The 17,288-nt window shown below is 36.3% G+C and overlaps 4 protein-coding genes across 5 annotated transcripts; 1 reads left to right on the top strand and 3 right to left on the bottom strand.

The window, feature by feature from the left end:
- The first annotated feature begins 329 nt into the window (after positions 1-329).
- LOC147567858 (cytochrome P450 93B2-like) lies at positions 330-3,523 on the top strand. Its single transcript, XM_086654383.1, has 2 exons — positions 330-2,279; positions 2,643-3,523. The coding sequence occupies exons 1-2, from the start codon at positions 1,368-1,370 to the stop codon at positions 3,288-3,290; spliced, it is 1,560 nt and encodes a 519-aa protein (XP_086510509.1). The 5' UTR covers positions 330-1,367; the 3' UTR covers positions 3,291-3,523.
- On the bottom strand, positions 2,439-5,111 carry LOC147567857 (actin-depolymerizing factor 4-like). Of its 2 annotated transcripts, XM_086654385.1 has the most exons (4): positions 4,782-4,919; positions 4,047-4,318; positions 3,824-3,975; positions 2,439-2,726 (listed from the first exon to the last, which is right to left on the bottom strand). In XM_086654385.1, the coding sequence occupies exons 1-3, from the start codon at positions 4,782-4,784 to the stop codon at positions 3,825-3,827; spliced, it is 426 nt and encodes a 141-aa protein (XP_086510511.1). In that variant the 5' UTR covers positions 4,785-4,919; the 3' UTR covers positions 2,439-2,726; position 3,824. The 2 variants fall into 2 exon arrangements, with proteins under 2 accessions (XP_086510511.1, XP_086510510.1); XM_086654384.1 differs by lacking the exon at positions 2,439-2,726 and having other exon boundaries at positions 3,573-3,975; positions 4,782-5,111.
- Positions 5,004-5,537, bottom strand: LOC147567856 (uncharacterized). Its single transcript, XM_086658619.1, has one exon. It carries the CDS (start codon positions 5,535-5,537, stop codon positions 5,004-5,006), a length of 534 nt encoding a protein of 177 aa, XP_086514745.1.
- A 6,825-nt stretch (positions 5,538-12,362) lies between these two features.
- Positions 12,363-16,280, bottom strand: LOC147567855 (protein FAR1-RELATED SEQUENCE 6-like). The gene is made up of 6 exons (XM_086670100.1): positions 16,143-16,280; positions 15,628-15,701; positions 13,223-15,360; positions 13,005-13,136; positions 12,818-12,892; positions 12,363-12,731 (listed from the first exon to the last, which is right to left on the bottom strand). Exons 2-6 carry the CDS (start codon positions 15,671-15,673, stop codon positions 12,621-12,623), a joined length of 2,502 nt encoding a protein of 833 aa, XP_086526226.1. The 5' UTR covers positions 15,674-15,701; positions 16,143-16,280; the 3' UTR covers positions 12,363-12,620.
- Between the last annotated feature and the right edge of the window lie 1,008 nt (positions 16,281-17,288).

Genomic DNA, 17,288 nt, shown 5'->3' with positions numbered 1-17,288 from the left:
TGCATTATGAAAAAGTGGGGGTTTTAGTAATTCCCCCCAAAAAATACAAGATGATGCTTCATGCTTGCCACGGAAAACTATTTAAGAAGAAAGTTGTCGGGAAAGAAACACTGATGTTGTTTCTAGAATGGGATATTATTATATACTAAACGTGAACAACATGCAATTTGTTCATTGCCTATAAGCAAATGGCATGATTGCATGAATATTAAGAAATTAATGCAAATACGGGAGCAAAGGCCCATTTGCTGTTGTAGTTTGGTTCTAACAGCAAAAGGAATTTCTCCGCATTTTGAAATATTCGTACACGATTTTATTTCATTCCCTTCTTTTTCTTTGCACGTAACTCCCACGAGTCTATCTTTATCTTCTTCCTCCTTACCAAATTGTATTCTCTTGCATGGATTTGATTTTTGTTATATTTCTTATACTATTTAAGAGAAGAATGCAAATGCTGAGCAAAGGCCCATTTGCTATTGTATTTTATTTCTAACATTAAAAGGAATATTTCCACACTTTTGAAATACTCGTACACCAAACTCCGCACGAATCTAACTTCGTCCTCTTCCTTCTCACCTGGTTGTTTTCCGCTGCATGGATTTGATTTTTGTTATATTTCTTATGCTATCTAAGAGTCATTTGTTATTGTATATTATTTCTAACATTAAAAGGAATATCTCCACACTTTTGAAATACTCGCACACCAAACGCCGCACGAATCTATCTTCGTCCTCTTCCTTCTCACCTGATTGTTTTCCGCTGCATTGCTGCATGGATGTGATTTTGTTTGTATCACAAGTCAATAAATGAAGTGTTAACAAAAAAAAATCAATAAATGACGTATTATATCTCCACTGCAAATTTAACTTATGAGTTTTAAATTTCTGGAATAGATCAAAAACCATTTGACAATGCCGTCATTGGCTATCTTTCTCCTCTTCCTTCTTACTTGCACCTACAAATCTCTCTGTCTCTCTCTCTTGTTCGGAGGAAAACTAAATTTTGACTAAAATTTTCAACCCAAAACTTTGTATCCTAAAGATTTTGTTTTTCACCGGAGCGATTGTCTTGTTTCACCCCTTCATTTATCTCTGTCATTTTTTTTTTTAACGTAACTCCGACCAATCCTTGTAACTCCCACCAATCCTTATTTTTCCTCTTCTCTTCCTTCTATAACCTTTTCCCCTTCTATCTATCTCTCTATTCCCTTGTATTGAATTAGTGTTTATTTCAATTAAATTAGTTGCGGACTTGTTTTGTCATTTGACCTTTCTCCCTGGTTTTTCTCTGTATGCCAATGACATCCTCTTCACCCCACTATATAATCTGACATCCTCTTGTCTATTAGTCATTATAACCTGACAACAATGGCAGTTGACATCCTCTTCTCCACTAATGCCTTCTTCATTTCTGCATTAGTTTTGCTTTTCACCTTGGCTTTCTATAAGAACAGGTCAAGTTCTAAATACCATCTTCCACCTAGTCCACCAAGTTTACCAATAATTGGCCATATGCATCTCATCGATACAGTCCCTTATAAATCCTTCCACAAGCTTTCATCTCGATACGGTTCTCTGATTCATCTTCGTCTTGGTTCGACTCCTTGTGTAATTGTTTCTTCTCCTGACCTAGCCAAAGAGTTTCTCATGAACAAAGAACTGAATTTTACTTCTAGACCCATTTCTAGAGTCATTAACCATGTCACTTATAACACATCTGGCTTTGCTGTTTCTCCTATTGGACCTACTTGGAAGTTCATGAAAAAAGTTCTTATCACTAAACTTCTTGGTGGTCAAGTTCTTTCTAAACATCAGCATATTCGAAGAGATGAGATCGATATATTAGTTCAACTATTGATGACTAAAGCAAAACACGGGGAAACAGTTGATGTTTCCCATGAGCTTCTGAAGCTTTCAAATAATATAGTTACTCGAATGATGTTGAGTATTAGGCAGGGTGGCAGGAAGGATCAGGCTGAGGAACTTGGAGAACTTATAAGAGAGGTTACTGAGATGTTTGGTCAGTTTAACCTCTCAGATTCTTTTGGGTTCTTACGAAATCTTGATGTTCAAGGATTTCTAAAGAAGGCAATTGATTTACGAAGAAGATATGATGTTGTACTGGAAGGGATAATGAAGAATAGAGAAGAAGAAAGAAAGTTGAAGGAAGATATACAGAGTGATGGGTCAAAAGATTTTCTAGATATCTTATACGATGCAGTAGAAGATGAGAAGTCAGAGCTCAAACTGAGCAGAGATAACATCAAGGCTTTCCTTTTGGTACTATCTCTTATTTGATGTTATTTTTCATTTTCCTCAAATCAAATATAAAATCTGACTCAAGATATCAACGGTATTCTAATTTCATCAAAATGTTTGTTTTTATCTAAGTTGTCTTAACCGCCGTCTACTTTCAGTATGAACGAAAGACACGTTGTCTGAGATGACAATTGTACCCATGACTATGGTCAAATTCAGATGATTCAGATTCAAGCAAGTTACACTCAGACGAGTCAGATTCATAACATGAGATAAAAACAATAATTACTTTTTTTTTGTCCAAAAAAACAAATATTTACTTAATCCTTAAATGTTATTTCTAATTTATAAACTTAATTGCAATGTTAATCTGTTGCTAATTAGGATATCATGAATGCGGGAACCGACACATCAGCAGCATCAGCAGAATGGGCATTAGGAGAGCTTCTAAACCATCCCCATATATATCTGAAAGCAAGAGGGGAGATTGATTTAGTTGTGGGGAAGAAGAGATTAGTTGATGAGTCTGATCTTCCAAATCTTCCTTACCTTCAAGCAATCTACAAAGAAACACTTAGACTTCATCCTCCTCTACCACTAATTAGACGAGAATGTGTCCAAGATTGCAAGATTGGTGAATATGATATCCCAGTGAAAACTGGGCTCTATGTCAATGTTTGGTCCATTAACAGGAACCCTAAGTACTGGAAAGACCCCTCAGAGTTCAAACCAGAGAGGTTCATAAATTCAAGTGGAAATGAAGGTGTTGTTAAGGATGTTAAGGGCCAAAACTTTGATTTATTGCCTTTTGGGACTGGGAGAAGAGGGTGCCCTGGTATTGGGTTAGCTCTGTTAGAGGCTCCTACCGTGTTAGCTACAATGATACAATGCTTCGATTGGAAGATCATGGGCGATGGCAATCGCAATGTAGTCAATATGAATGAACGGCCTAGATTGAGTGTTCCTATGGCTGATCCTCTCTGGCTTGTTCCTATTACTCGCCTCGAAGCATTCCCTAAAAGTGCTCGTTAATGATGAACATGAAATAATAGAATATATACAAGGATCACAGACTTATCCAATGGTCGAAATTCTATGATTTAAAACTTGAAATATCATGTGTATTTGTAAGTGTATATCTTATTGGATGCACTATAAATGATAACAGGACTGCAGGAAATGCACATCCAATATCATTCACAAAAAAAAATTACAAAAATGTAACTCCTTCATACTAAATAAAGAAATCATGATTCACGAGTGAAGTGAAATCTTCTAAATTATAGAAACAAACAAAGGGTGTTACTTACTGTCTTACTCAGACAAACTTTTACATTTTATAGATTGTAGATCAGAATACAAGGAGATAATTGTCAGAGAAAACAGATGACAAGAAAATAGTTGAAAATCGCTGATGCTCTACAATTATATATGATTATATGCTAAACATGACTGACATGCGAATTTCTATCGAGCCAAATCTCCCATTCAAACATGATAAACATTTTACTTAAGCAAATGCATAGAGCAAAAAGCTTCCATTATGGAGTAGGTAAGTAACATACTTTAAGTGGCTCGGCTTCTAATAACATCGAGATCCATTTCAGTGGGATCAGTTGCTTGCAACTCCACTTGAATACCATCTAGCTCTCTCTTGAATCTGTCCTTTGAACTGGCGTAAATCATCTTGCTTCTCACCTTCGATGTATCAGGAGACCTATATAATAAGAAAATACTAAGAACAATGAAAGAGGGAATTCGTAGAAATATGTAGATAGTCGAAATTACCAAGCTATGAAAAAAATCTTGCTCTTTTGGCAGTTTTCTTCTGTTACGAAATCAAAATCGTAGATGGCATATCGACATTCATCGTCAGGAAGGTTAGCTGTGAAATCATCATAGCTTTCTGCAGGTTCACCAAGCTTCTCAACAATGATTTGCTTCTGCTTGTCTATTTCCTCTATCTTGAATACGATGAAACGAAAAGTTCTTTTCGCCTTCAATTCTAAGAACCTTTGTTTGCAATCATCATGAACAGCTATCCCAGAGGATGCATTGGCCTATGAAAGATTGAATCAAAATCACAGACAATCAGCAATTGGAACATATCAACATCCAAAGGCATCTGATCATATCACCCTTTAGAGTTATGATTTCAAACATGATCAAGATTACTACTTAAATAGGTCTGAAGTGAAACAAATGGCTAAGAATAAGAAAACCCTAAAAATGAAAGTGATAGCAGTGAAATAGTACAAATTTCAACAAATGACAGCTCAAGTAGCCGCTAGAAAAGGACGAGCTAGAGGGAAACCCTACATTCTATTTCCAACAACAAATTAAACATCATCTTGTGATCAAAATTAGGGTCTGAAACAATTAAGGTCCCTATATGATGCTTGCTAAAAAGTAAAAACCATGTGAACCTATACAATCAAATCAATAAGTTAACTAATTAAACCTAGATAAACTATGACAACCATATGAAGGAAACAAAAAAAAAATGAAGTAGAAAAAACTCACCATTTTCTTGATGAGATGTTCGGAGAGGAGAAGCAGTAGTGAAACGGATTAGATGATGAGAGATGAAGTACGGCACTAGAAAAGAGAAGGAGAAAATATAGAGACGATTCAACTAGAAATTGGGACCGGCTGAAGCTCTTTTTTTTTTTTTTTTTTTTTTTTTTTTTTTTTTTTTTTTTTTTTTTTTTTGAGCATAAACGAACACCAAGCCGACCGACAGAACTACGACCAACACTGGTACAACACTGCTGGAAGGTCCGATAAAGATAGCCACACCCAGGAGCCTATATAAATCTTACTCCACTTGGCTAGTTGATCTGCTTTGTAGTTGCCTTCTCTGTGGATGTGAGAGTAGATCACCCTGGTGAATTGTGCTTCCATCTGAAGAATTTTATCGAGGACTTTGCTTGATTGCCAGGATATCTCCGAAGCCTCCCTGTTGAGCCACTTCACTAGACAACTGTTGTCGCTTTCGATATGTACATAATGAATGTTCTTTTTTCTCGACCATTGGAGAGCTTTAAAGATCGCCCAAGCTTCACATTCTTCCGCATTTTGACCCCGCACATTGCAAGCCATTGCTGCGACAAAGTTTGCTCTGTCATCATGCATGATAAGACCAATCCCTGCAAATTCCTGGGCTGTGATGAAGGAGGCATCAACATTGATTTTTTTGAACGGTGGAGCCGGTGGAACCCAAGGAGTAGTTCTATCAATCTTGCTATTGGTGGATTGAGTCAGAGGGGCAAGGGCCATACATTTAATCTGGTCTATGATTTTCATTGGTACTATTTGTATGTTGGAGAAGCATTTATCACACCTAGCTTTCCAAATCTGCCAAAGTATGTTAGCAAAAAGATTTCCGATTTGATCGTCAAGAGATTTCCACGAAATGATCCAATCAACAAGATTAGTGATATTAGTGGATAAGATATTAAAATGGAACCAAATCACCTGAGCCAAATCGCAGTGTAAAAGCATATGAATCAGAGTTTCTGTCTGTGGGCAGAATTCACAATTAAATTTGTTTCCCACATACTTACCAATTTTCTCTCTAACCGGTAGGCTGTTCGTACAACATTTCCATAGGAATAGTTTGATTTTTGGCTGTATTTGCATATCCCATATGAAGGCCCTCTCCTTATTTTCAACCGGGTAATGTTCTGTGCGGAGATAGTAATACATAGATTTGATAGAGAATTTACCTGTCTTGGTAAGTGACCATCTGGGGATATCCTGCATATGTTCCTGTAAATTGATACTTAAAATAGCATTGCATATATCACGAGTAAAACATTGGTTTAAGATCGTTAAGTTCCAGGTATTATTAGTAATTAATTGAGAGACAATCGTGAGGGTACTATTCATAGGATTACTGAGAGGAGGAGGGTAATTGGGAATCCAGTAATCATGCCAGATATTAATATTCGTGCCCTTATTGATGTCCCAAAAAGTTAAAGTGGTTACTTTCTCAACGTGTTTGGCTAGTGATTTCCAGAGCCACGAGTGATGATTTTTCGCGGTTTTTGGTCTGTGCTCTTTGGTGAAGTACTTGGCTTTGAGGATCTCCCGCCCAAGGAGAGCCCGAATCAGTCAAAAGGCGCCAGACTAGTTTACTGAGAAAGGCTTGGTTGTCGAGGTGCGGGAAACGAAAACCCAAACCTCCCGGCTTCTTTGGGAGGCAGATGGTGGACCAGTTAATGGTATGGATGGAACGAGTTTTTCCCCACCAGAAAGCTCTTTGCAGAACTTCAATGCGATTGCTTATGCCTTTCGGAATGGCAAAGCATTGCATTTGGTATCGGGGAACGGCCGCTGCTATTGTATTGATAACAACAGAGCGGCCAGCCGGAGAGAGGAGAGAGGATTGCCACTTAGAGAGTTTATTTTGGATTTGAGTGGTGAGGGTCGAGAAGACTTTCTTTTTGTTGGCGTTGATGAACAGATGAGTACCCAGGTACTTATCGAGATTGGAGGATTGATGCACTTTAAAGTTGCGAATGATCATACGCTTGAATTTTGGATGGGTATTTTTGGAGAAAAAGATCGTAGATTTATTGTAATTAATCATCTGGCCCGACGCCCGACAGAAGATATCAAGGATATTTTGCAGCGAGGAGATGTTGACTAACGAATTCTGACCAAAAATAATACAGTCGTCGGCAAAGAGGAGATGTTTGAGATTGATGTTAGTGCCAGGAATGGGAAAGCCATGGAAAGGCGAGTTCAGATGATTTGATTCCAGAAGACGACTCAAGCCTTCCATGGCCAAGGTGAACAGGAAGGGGGAGAGGGGATCACCTTGCCTAATGCCTCTACTGACATTAAAGGTAGGGCCTGGCCTACCATTAATGAGGACCGCCATGGTGGAAGTGGAGAGACACGTATGGATCATACTAATCCATTTTGGGTCAAATCCCATACTCCTCATGATGTCTGAAAGAAACGACCATTCAACGCGATCGAAGGCTTTGGACATGTCGAGTTTGAGAGCAAAGAAACTTTTTGCTCCTCTACAAAGCTTGAACGAATGGACCACTTCTTGACTGATGATAACATTGTCCGTGATCTGCCTACCTGGAACATAGGCCGCTTGAAACGGGGAAATAATGTGAGGAAGGATTGTTTTGAGCCGATTAGCTAGGATTTTAGTAATGATTTTGTAAGTGGTGTTAAGCAGACTAATGGGACGATAGTCGGCCGTCGACTGGGGGGTTTTGGTTTTGGGGATAAGGCAGATGTGAGTGTGATTGACTTGCTCAGGCAGGTGGTTATGATGGAAGAACTCAGAGACCAGCCGAATGATATCCGGTTTAATTGTATTCCAGTTAGACTGGTAAAAAAACGGAGGAAAACCATCCGGACCCGGGGCCGCCTCTGGTTTCAGGGATTTGACTGAATTGTGGATCTCCTTCTCCGTTGGGGTGCTAGTGAGAACAAGATTCTGGCTATCGGTGATCTGAGCATGAAAGAGGTTGAGGATCTCATTAGGACAGCAAGGGTTGTCAGTGGTGGAGATGTTACGCAGATTGGCCGAAAAAACATTGGCTATGTCCGAGGCTTCTTGGATCCAGTGGTCATTGTTGTCTTTGATGGCGGATATACGATTCTTCCGATTCCGATTAATGGCTTTGGCGTGAAAGAATTTAGTGTTTTGGTCTCCAAGTTGAATATGATCATTTCTGGATTTCTCTTTCCAGAGACTCTCCAACTGAATGTATGCTTCCTCGAGCTTGTTGTTAAGCTCCTGGTAGCGCTCCGGACTGTCCGTGGTTTGGATAGCCTCAGTAAGGTTGCGAATGCGATGATCGATGTTGCCGAACACCCGTTTGTTCCACCTGGCTAGCTGAATAGCTAGGTGATTCAATTTGGGTTGAATAGAGTTGGAAGTGGGAGGCCAGTGGTCCTGAATGAACTCACTACACTCAGGGTGAGACATCCAGGTCCTGAGGAATTTAAAAGGTCTATTTTCCAGGTTCGAGGGAACCTGAGTGGTTAAGAGAATCGGAGTGTGATCAGAACCCACTCCGGGTAAATATAGGTTCTCGCAAGTTATGCCACATGCGGTTAACAAAACAAAATGTTATGCCACATGTGGTTAACAAAACAAAATGTTAAGAATCTTCTAATATAGATCATGAAGAGAAAATATAGAGGGACTCGGCATAACCGTTTATACGTAGAGAGAGAAAGAGAGTTCGAGATCTAGTTATCCGGCAAAAGGACTCCCTTCGCCGGATTTTCCTCTTTTATGCTTTCCTTTTTCGTTTCTTTCCCTCTTTATCTCTTTTATCGTTGATTAGATCTGGCTGTGGCGGTGGATTGAGGGGCGATGTTGGGTTGCAGATCTAGTGGTGTTTTAGTGGCAGTGATGATGGGGTTAGGATATGGTGGTGGAGGGTTCTGCTTTAATGACATGATCTGGTTGTTAGGTGTGATTAGAGGTGGTGTTGGTGTCTGGATCTGGTGGTGTGCTAAGTGGTGTTTAGTGACGATTTCTGTTTGTCGGTGGTAGTGGTGGTGGTGGTGGTGTGGAGAAGTGAAGAATACAGATGTGTTTTAATGGTGATGGCGGTGGAGTTGTAGTTTAGTGGTGGTGTGGTGGTTGTAGTGTGGGGAATTGAAAACAAGAGGGTTTTAATGGTGGTGGTGGCGGGTCCTGTTGTCTTTGTGTGGGCGGTGGTGTTTTAGCGATGGTGGTTTGTTCTAGTGGAGGGTTCGGTGGCAGCGGTGGTGGTGTTTAGTGATGGTGTTGGGTCTTGGTGTTTAATGATGGTGTTGGGTGTTGGTGTTTAGTGATGGTGGTGGTGGTGTGGGGTGGAGAAGAAGTTGAAGGTTATGGTGGTGATGGTGGGTTTTGTGGGGTCTTTTAAGTGGTGGTGGTGTTGCGGAGCAAGGGAGAAGAGAGAGTTATTAGTTTTCTATATACTTAGTACAATAAATTGGTGGTTCTTCAGTGTCGGCGGCGACTTTCCTGGTAATGGCGGCGGTGGCTCAATCGGCTGGAGTAGTTTAGTCTTAGTGTTTTGTGGTGATCTTTAGGGTCTTTTCATCTTTGATCTTTAGGATCTTTTCATTTTTCATCTTTCTTCTTTTCGTCAGTGTCTAGTCAATTTCTTTCACTTCATGAGGTACTTTACATTCAAAGTTCTGAGAATTTACTTATGTAACTCTCATGTTGATGACCGAGAGGAATAATCAATTATATCCATGTAAATCTGTGATTGTATCACTTATGAATGAAATATGGATTCGCGTGAAGAAAAAACCAAAACAAAATGTTATGCCACATATCAACACATCCTAACTTCATACATCCTTGTGACATTAACTATACCTTCTTGCAGATACAAAAAGTATGTAGAGCTGATACAGTAAACCGACCAAAAGTAACACGTTATGACTACTTCAAATAAGACAATGTGTAAAGTGATAATTTTGCACATTTTTCTTAGTTTTTTTTGTTGAAAGGCGTTACTTTGGGCGGTATTGCATTTTACAGTGTCTTATTTGAAGCGGTAACCAAGGCGTTACTTTCTGCAGTATTTTTTTCATTTTTTAAAAATATGTAACTGTCGCGAAATTATTTGTCATCCAGACCATGATGCAATATGAGAGATTTGCACAAGTTATTTAACACAAACAAATTACATGGGTGGATCTGGATAAAGAAAACAAGTTCCTTAATAATAGACAGGGGCGGGCCCAACAAGGGGCCTGTTGGAGCTCGTGCCCCCACGGCACAAAGCTGGGTTCCAGTAGCTGCGCGATGATGCGTGAGTCCTTAGCTCTGGCCAGAATAAAATTATATTACGTTTAATAGGTGATAAATATAACAATTATTAGAGTTAGTCAAGTGGTTCTTTAAATGTTCTACACACTACATAACTCAGGTTCAAGTCCCACATGTCGTACTTCTTTTCAACTTTTTGGCCAATTTTTTTTTGTAATTTAGTTTTGTTCATTTAAGTTTTGCTACTGTTATATTATTGTCCGAAAATTATCTATGACATCTATTATTTATCAACAGATCTTAAATTGTTAGTTTCATGCGTTTGTATGATGATTTAATCATTAATAAAGTTTACGAAATTGAATTTAAAATTTTAAATATATGTTAGAATAATGATAGAGAGATAGTATATGCACAAAAAAATATTTTTAAGTTATAGTTTACAAATGCATCTACATGACAAGTGAAAATTTACACTTTACTGATTTTAAGTTGGTCAGGATTGACTTAAGATCCTGTTCTGCCCATTGCGGGTTCTTTTTAGTCAATGAATTTATGTTTATTCTAAACTCAATTCTTTGAACCTACTTTTATTTCATAAGGGTAACATACACTTTTTTTTTCCAATCACACTCACATCTCTTTAATGAACTAACGATCATTGATATAATTATCATTGTTTAATTTGTTTCGTTTTTAATTTATGTTTTTTACTTTTATTTCATTTTCTCTCGGGCGAATTAATATTTTTCACATTCCTATTGGAATAAATTAAATAAATATAGTACTAAATTTTTATAAACTCATAATTTTCTAATCTAGTTTTGTGTCAAAAAATAAAAATTCGGTGTGGTCAACTATATATGTACACTATATATATGATACGAATTATTCCTGTTCATTTAAATTTTTATCTCCTACTAAAATGTACCCCCACAAGTGAAAATTTCTGGGTCCGCCCCTGGTAATAGACGACACCATCTTAATATTTGCAGAGATGCGTTGTACGCTTACGTAATTTATTACTGATATATGTAAGGCTAATATCATGTAGTATATTTACGGAAAAGTTTTATTTACCATAATCTCATTTTTGTAGGCTCATTATACGGATAGTATCCCAAGTTCCCAACCATCATTATTTAATTCTTTTGCCAATAGAATTATGTGATGAGAATCAAAATAAATGGAAGTCAATAGATACTTTTAACAGAAGGATCAAGATGGCATTGGTGAGTTGTAATTGCCTACAAAAAGTCTATTGAGGGCGAATTGGAGTCCGACTTTGGCCCGTCTTGATGATGTGGCACCTCACGTCATCAAGTCAGACTATTCACGTGATTTTGTGTTTAAGAAAACAAAAAGTCTATTGAGGGCGAATTGGAGTCCGACTTTGGCCCGTTTTGATGACGTGACACCTCACGTCATCAAGTCAGACTATTCACGTGATTTTGTGTTTAAGAAAATAGAGATATTCAAATTAGGTCCTTCAAGAGTTTGAGTAATTGACGTGATGCCCCTATGTTATTATACCAATCAAAAACCGGTGCAAACCATTTGAGGGTCTCCTTTGGCCCTGGTTTTTTTTTTTTTTTTTTTTTTTGCCATGGTTCTTTGTTTACTATTCCCTGTTATTGAAAGGGTTCTTTGTTTACTTAACTACCAAAAAATAGAGGGTCTCTTTTGCCCTTGTTTAAGTAATCTATAGCTCCAATTTCTTTTCGAGATGATTTCTTACATTTTTTCTCGTCGTCTAGACGATTTTTTTTTATTAAACTCAACCGATATAACCGATATAATTGGGGTTGATTTGTGTATCCAAGTTATGTGTTCACATATTTGGGCATATAGAGATAAAATATACTCAAATTCCAGCATTTTGATTTGTAAATGATCTGGTAAATTTATTTATTTTAGTCATTCTCATATCTGACTTCTAGTAGAATTTCGAAATAGCTCACCATTCTACTGTTAATTTACTTTTATTTCTATTGATCTCAAAAATTGCTAACAATTTATGTACATAAATACATGGATAATGAACATCCAATTTAGACATAAACATCTACTATCTTGTACATATTAAAAATAACGGATACTTCAAAATACAAGGTTCATAACTCCAAATAAGATCCAAAACTTTCTTGAGCAAAAGAAAGAAAAGAGATAATGTAGACCATGAGATTGAAACAAAATGTTACAATGACCATCATCTAATTCAAATATCACCCTACATGTAGGTTCCCAAGCAATTGCAGAAGTCCCTGCTTGGTGACAATTTAATAAGTGTAACGGTAAGTCAACTTAATTCTACTATATTGCACACTAAATCGAACCAAACTAAAATGAATGAACATCAATTTGAACCAACTAATTATTCAATAAGAAAACTTGTATATCTAAATGTCAAGTAAAATAATGAAAGACCTTTCATAAAAAAAAAACTAAAATAATGAAAATGAATTGAACCAAGTAATTAATTGAATCGACTGTCTCCATCTAAATATTCTAAAACTTAAAGAATAAATTGAACCGAACTCTAACCCTCTAATGCATTAAGGCTAGAATCTAAAGACAAATCCACATTATATAATTTTAGGCAACTGTTATTCTTCCCTCAATTGAGACTTTGATGTACTACCATCAGCCATTGCTTCACTTGAAATATAATAATTGTAGTCAGGATGATAAACTCCCATCAACAACTCCATATTAGACTGCACATATATCAACAAACAAAATTGTTACGAGATTTAATTATCATGGTGAAGTAAGAAATATATAGAAAAGCGGTAGAAATTACCACTTGTTGATTATTTGGTATGGAGTTACAACCAAAATTCATAATACTTTGTTGAGTAGGAATCGGGTCAAATATCTGAACCGCATCACATGTGAACACGAGATCACATATAACAATAAAGAATATCATTACGGGATCTAATTATCATGATGAACTAAAAAATATATAAAAAAGCAATAGAAATTACCACTTGTTGATCATTTGGTCTATAGGTACATCCAATATTCGTAACACTTTCTTGAATAGGCATCGGGTCAAATATTTGGACTGGATCATTTCTTGGCATGGGATCACATGTTGCCATTGAAGAGACTGTACACTATAAACATATAAAGTAACAAGTTATTAAATAATGATTAATGAATATAACATAAATGAAAATTTTAAAATTTTAAGTCACTATACCTTCTTTCGAGGCTTGTAAATCTTCTTTTGTAGTCTTTTTTCTCGAGGACGCCCTTTTGATTTAGAATACACGGGATCACGGATGTCTGGTCGTGCATTGGCTTCACAGTCGACAATATAACTCGATCTCCGGGATCCCGAGTCTTTAACTTTACTAGTTGACGTTTCATGACATTTTTTGTTCAACTTATATTCCTTCATCCATTGTCGTAAATGAGAGAAACTCTTTTCATCGACAACTGCATCATCGGCCAATTCTGTGAACTCATTACACAAAATGTCATAACGTTGTTGCTCAGGTGTAGTATCCCAAATCCCATAGTTCACACTAATCTTGGTGTGACACCTTCTCACATCTTTTCTCCATCTCCTTAGAATATATTTATCGAGGATCGCCTCTACTTCATTTCGACATAATACCACAAGTGAATGTCGACACAATATTCCTCTGAACTCAAATAAAGTACATTCACACTTTATGTCACATGTACCCGGATGATATGAGACGTTGAAAGTATATTTTTTATTTTTTCCACGAATATTCTTCTTCCACTCTACAATGACATATTCAGAAACTTCCCCAGATTCTCTAACTTGTTCAAAGTCCAAGGAACATGACAATTTTCCAATCATTTCCTTTTGAAACTCCTTAAATTTTTCAAGTGTGTATACACTTTTAATTTGTATTTCAATGTCAAAAGGAGTCACACATTCAAGCTCAAACGAATATGACAAGAAATCTGCTTTAGATTCTTTTTCAATCTTGTCTCTTAAAGCAACATTGTATTGCTCAACGAAAAGCTTTAATGTGGTTTTAGAGTTTACATATCCATCAAAAAAAGCATTCATGCTTTCACTACGTTGAATACTAGACATTCCTGCCCAAAAATATCTTTTCACATACGCGGAAACCCATCGTTCTTTTTCAGCATAGAGATCATTCAACCAAGTGTTATCTTTCAATCCATATTTCTCTACCATACCTCTCCACTCACTTTCAAATTCTTCCGGACTAAATGTATCGTATATAACATCATGAAGATCAGAGCTTATAGAGTGAAACTGCTTATGGCTACCAAATTTTAAAGGAATCTTCTTCATTATATGCCAAATACACAACCGATGTCTTGTAGTAGGAAATACTTCCTCAATAGCATTTTTCATAGCTTTATCTTGGTCGGTAATAATGCCGATTGGAGCACGACCATCCATACAAGAAAGACATGTCTTAAACAACCACATAAAAGATTCCTTGTCTTCATAAGATAATAATGCAGATCCAAGTAGAATGGAATGCCCATGAGGGTTAACACCGACAAAAGGAGCAAAAGGAAGTCCATATTTATTTGTAAGATAAGTGGTATCGAATGTCACAACGTCTCCAAATTCTTTATATGCCTCTCTACTCCTTCTGTCTGCCCAAAAGACATTACGTAAGCAACCATCCTCATCTAAATCTATACTGAATACAAACCCGTTATTTTGTCTTTGCATGCTGAGAAAGTATTGTTGGATTGCCGCACTGTCACCTTCACCAAGACGTAACCTCCTCACCTTTTCTATGTAATTCCTTGCATCTTTTTCTAGAAATGTCATATTCTCATGTCCACAGGCTGCAACCACGTGTTGTCGATAACTTTGATTAACTCTAATCCCTGCTAAGTCCGAGATTTCAAGTTGTCTTTTAATATGTGGCTTTATTGACCTATTACATCTATAATAACGGGCTTTTCCAGGGCTAAGATCATGATTGTGATCAAGACGGACGACAGTAATAGTCCATTTTCCATTATCTTCTACCTTAGCCCTAATTTTAACTTTACACCCTTTTTTAATAGTAGGTTGTGGTCGAACTAGATTATTTCGTTGGGATTTATTCTTATCACCTCTTCCACATGCTATTGATGTATATCTTAAAACCCCATCGATTTTTTTCGAAGATTTCTTTCTCACCGGAAATCCAACTTTTCTAGCATAACGAATACAATAATCATAAAATTCTTCAACACTATTGAATTCCATCCCTTTTGTAGGCACTTCTATATTTTGATCATCTTTTGCTTCCCCTGCAACATCTTCTTTTGGTTCCCCCTCGGACACTAACTCACAAGCGTCAGTGTCTTCATTATTAGGATGCACTTTTATATTCAACATAACATAACCAAACATAAATTCACATTGAAAGAAAAATACAACAAAATTTTAGAAAATATTCACTAAAACTTTTAAAGCAACTTGTACCTACATTTCATTAATAACTAATGCTTATGTTTGTACTTATAGTTCACTAGATGTTGCTAAAAACTATAAGTTACTGACAATCTAATTTGTTTTTCGAACTTTGAGTGGGATACTTTCTAGGTTAAACCAATATAAAACATAATAAGATGAAATATGAATCTCACCTGCTGTAGAGGATGAATGACAAACCGGTGAAGATGAGTAAGTCATTATGAAGGAAACAATCAGACAAAATAACCTAAAAAATAAGAAGAAACCATAATTAGATCTTAAAAATAGTAAAATTATAACAAATATGAATTGTACTAAATAGATATACAAAAAAAAAAAGAAAATAGTCATACCAATCATGAAAGATTAGTAAAATCTTGAATAGGCTAACTCCTGAATCTTTTTTTGGTTTAAACTCAATTACATATAATTTTGAGTATAAAATTTTAGCCATTATTAAATTACACTGTAATGGGGTACTCAAGTGGAACAACAAGGGATTGCAGTACCCATTATTTATTCTATGATTGCTAATATCTACTTCTAGCAAACAATGTTAATATCCATTTTTGTTGTGTGCATCAATTTGATTAGACCAAGTTTGGTGCAATTGATACAATATATGCAAATATAATAATAATCTTCAAAAAAAAAATAAGTGAGAAAACTGAATATAAAATTGATTTACCAGATTTTTTTGATGATTAGATAGGATGATGAAGAAAATTGTAGGATAGAAAATAGACCCAATAATCTTTTGTCTTCTTCAATTGGGAGGAAGAAGAAGATATCAGACGGGAGAGTGAGAAGAAGTTGGAGCTTTGAGTTACTTAAACTAGGGCAAAAGGAGACCCTCAAATATATTGCCCTAGTCAAGAAAAGATCCTTTTTTTTTTTTTTTTTGTTGAAATGTCAAGAAAAGATCCTGATCATTGAATGGTTTGAATGGTTTTTGATGGGTATAATAACATAAGGGCATCACGTCAATTACTCAAACTCTTGAAGGACCTAAGATGAATATCTCTATTTTCTTAACAAAAAATCACGTGAATAGTCTGACTTGATGACGTGAGGTGCCACGTCATCAAGACGGGCCAAAGTCGGACTCCAATTCGCCCTCAATAGACTTTTTGTTAAGAAAATAGAGATATTCATCTTAGGTCCTTCAAGAATTTGAGTAATTGACGTGATGCCCCTATGTTATTATACCCATCAAAAACCATTCAAACCATTCAATGATCAGGATCTTTTCTTGACTAGGGCAATATATTTGAGGGTCTCCTTTTGCCCTAGTTTAAGTAACTCAAAGCTCCAACTTCTTCTCACTCTCCCGTCTGATATCTTCTTCCTCCCAATTGAAGAAGACAAAAGATTATTTGAATTAGATGATGGTCATTGTAACATTTTGTTACCAAGCAGGGACTTCTGCAATTGCTTGGGAACCTACATGTAGGGTGATATTTGAATTAGATGATGGTCATTGTAACATTTTGTTTCAATCTCTTGGTCTACATTATCTCTTTTCTTTCTTTTGCTCAAGAAAGTTTTGGATCTTATTTGGAGTTATGAACCTTGTATTTTGAAGTATCCGTTATTTTTAATATGTACAAGATAGTAGATGTTTATGTCTAAATTGGATGTTCATTATCCATGTATTTATGTACATAAATTGTTAGCAATTTTTGAGATCAATAGAAATAAAAGTAAATTAACAGTAGAATGGTGAGCTATTTCGAAATTCTACTAGAAGTCAGATATGAGAATGACTAAAATAAATAAATTTACCAGATCATTTACAAATCAAAATGCTGGAATTTGAGTATATTTTATCTCT

Source organism: Eschscholzia californica, unplaced genomic scaffold, assembly GCF_041429995.1.
Source record: "Eschscholzia californica isolate CP2 unplaced genomic scaffold, dmEscCali1.0.p SCAF_1, whole genome shotgun sequence".
Taxonomy (NCBI): Eukaryota; Viridiplantae; Streptophyta; class Magnoliopsida; order Ranunculales; family Papaveraceae; genus Eschscholzia; species Eschscholzia californica.
This window is presented reverse-complemented; position numbering and strand designations above follow the sequence as displayed.

Excerpts from the sequence above, each read along its gene's own strand:
- LOC147567858 (XM_086654383.1), top strand. The coding sequence starts at position 1,368 with ATGGCAGTTGACATCCTCTTCTCCACTAATGCCTTCTTCATTTCTGCA. Across the intron at positions 2,280-2,642 it reads ACATCAAGGCTTTCCTTTTG|GATATCATGAATGCGGGAAC; the intron begins GTACTATCTCTT and ends GTTGCTAATTAG.
- LOC147567857 (XM_086654384.1), bottom strand. Across the intron at positions 3,976-4,046 it reads AAGATTTTTTTCATAGCTTG|GTCTCCTGATACATCGAAGG; the intron begins GTAATTTCGACT and ends CTTATTATATAG.
- LOC147567856 (XM_086658619.1), bottom strand. The coding sequence starts at position 5,537 with ATGGCCCTTGCCCCTCTGACTCAATCCACCAATAGCAAGATTGATAGA.
- LOC147567855 (XM_086670100.1), bottom strand. The coding sequence starts at position 15,673 with ATGACTTACTCATCTTCACCGGTTTGTCATTCATCCTCTACAGCAG. Across the intron at positions 15,361-15,627 it reads TCATTCATCCTCTACAGCAG|TGCATCCTAATAATGAAGAC; the intron begins GTGAGATTCATA and ends TGAATATAAAAG. Across the intron at positions 12,732-12,817 it reads TACCAAATAATCAACAAGTG|TCTAATATGGAGTTGTTGAT; the intron begins GTAATTTCTACC and ends ATATATGTGCAG.